Source organism: Alligator sinensis, unplaced genomic scaffold, assembly GCF_000455745.1.
Source record: "Alligator sinensis unplaced genomic scaffold, ASM45574v1 scaffold1121_1, whole genome shotgun sequence".
Lineage (NCBI taxonomy): Eukaryota > Metazoa > Chordata > Crocodylia > Alligatoridae > Alligator > Alligator sinensis.
This window is the reverse complement of record NW_005843357.1, coordinates 41,301-41,758: the sequence shown is the minus strand read 5'-3', so window position 1 is coordinate 41,758 and position 458 is coordinate 41,301. Positions and strand designations below refer to the sequence as shown.

Sequence of the window (458 nt, the reverse complement as noted above, 5' to 3'; positions counted from 1 at the left end):
GCCTCGCTGCTGGGCTGCGCCTCCCCCAGCCAGCCCGACAATGGGGACGTCACCGTCACCGACCTGCACCCGGGTGGCTCCGCCACCTTTAAGTGTGCACCTGGCTTCCGGCTGCAGGGCGCCGAGACCCTCGTCTGCCTCAACGTGTCGCGGCCGCGCTGGAGCGGGCCCAGCCCCCTCGCCTCGCTGCTGGGCTGCGCCTCCCCCAGCCAGCCCGACAATGGGGACGTCACCGTCACCGACCTGCACCCGGGTGGCTCCGCCACCTTTAAGTGTGCACCTGGCTTCCGGCTGCAGGGCGCCGAGACCCTCGTCTGCCTCAACGTGTCGCGGCCGCGCTGGAGCGGGCCCAGCCCCCTCTGCCTGGGTGAGCCCCCCCGCCCCCCGCGGCTGCGTCAGGGCTGGGGCTCAGGGGACCTGTCCTCTGACCCCCTGCCCCCCTGGCAGCGGCGTGCGGG

At 74.2% G+C, this 458-nt stretch overlaps 1 protein-coding gene across 1 annotated transcript in view; it reads left to right on the top strand.

The window, feature by feature from the left end:
* The window catches only part of KCTD13 (potassium channel tetramerization domain containing 13), a gene marked incomplete at its 5' end in the record, with an annotated part of 9,238 nt that overhangs the window by 7,556 nt on the left and 1,224 nt on the right, over nucleotides 1-458 (top strand). The window contains one exon of the mRNA XM_025194946.1: nucleotides 30-367. Within this exon, the coding sequence (XP_025050731.1) occupies nucleotides 30-367 (338 nt within the window). The remainder of the gene's footprint in view (nucleotides 1-29; nucleotides 368-458) is intronic.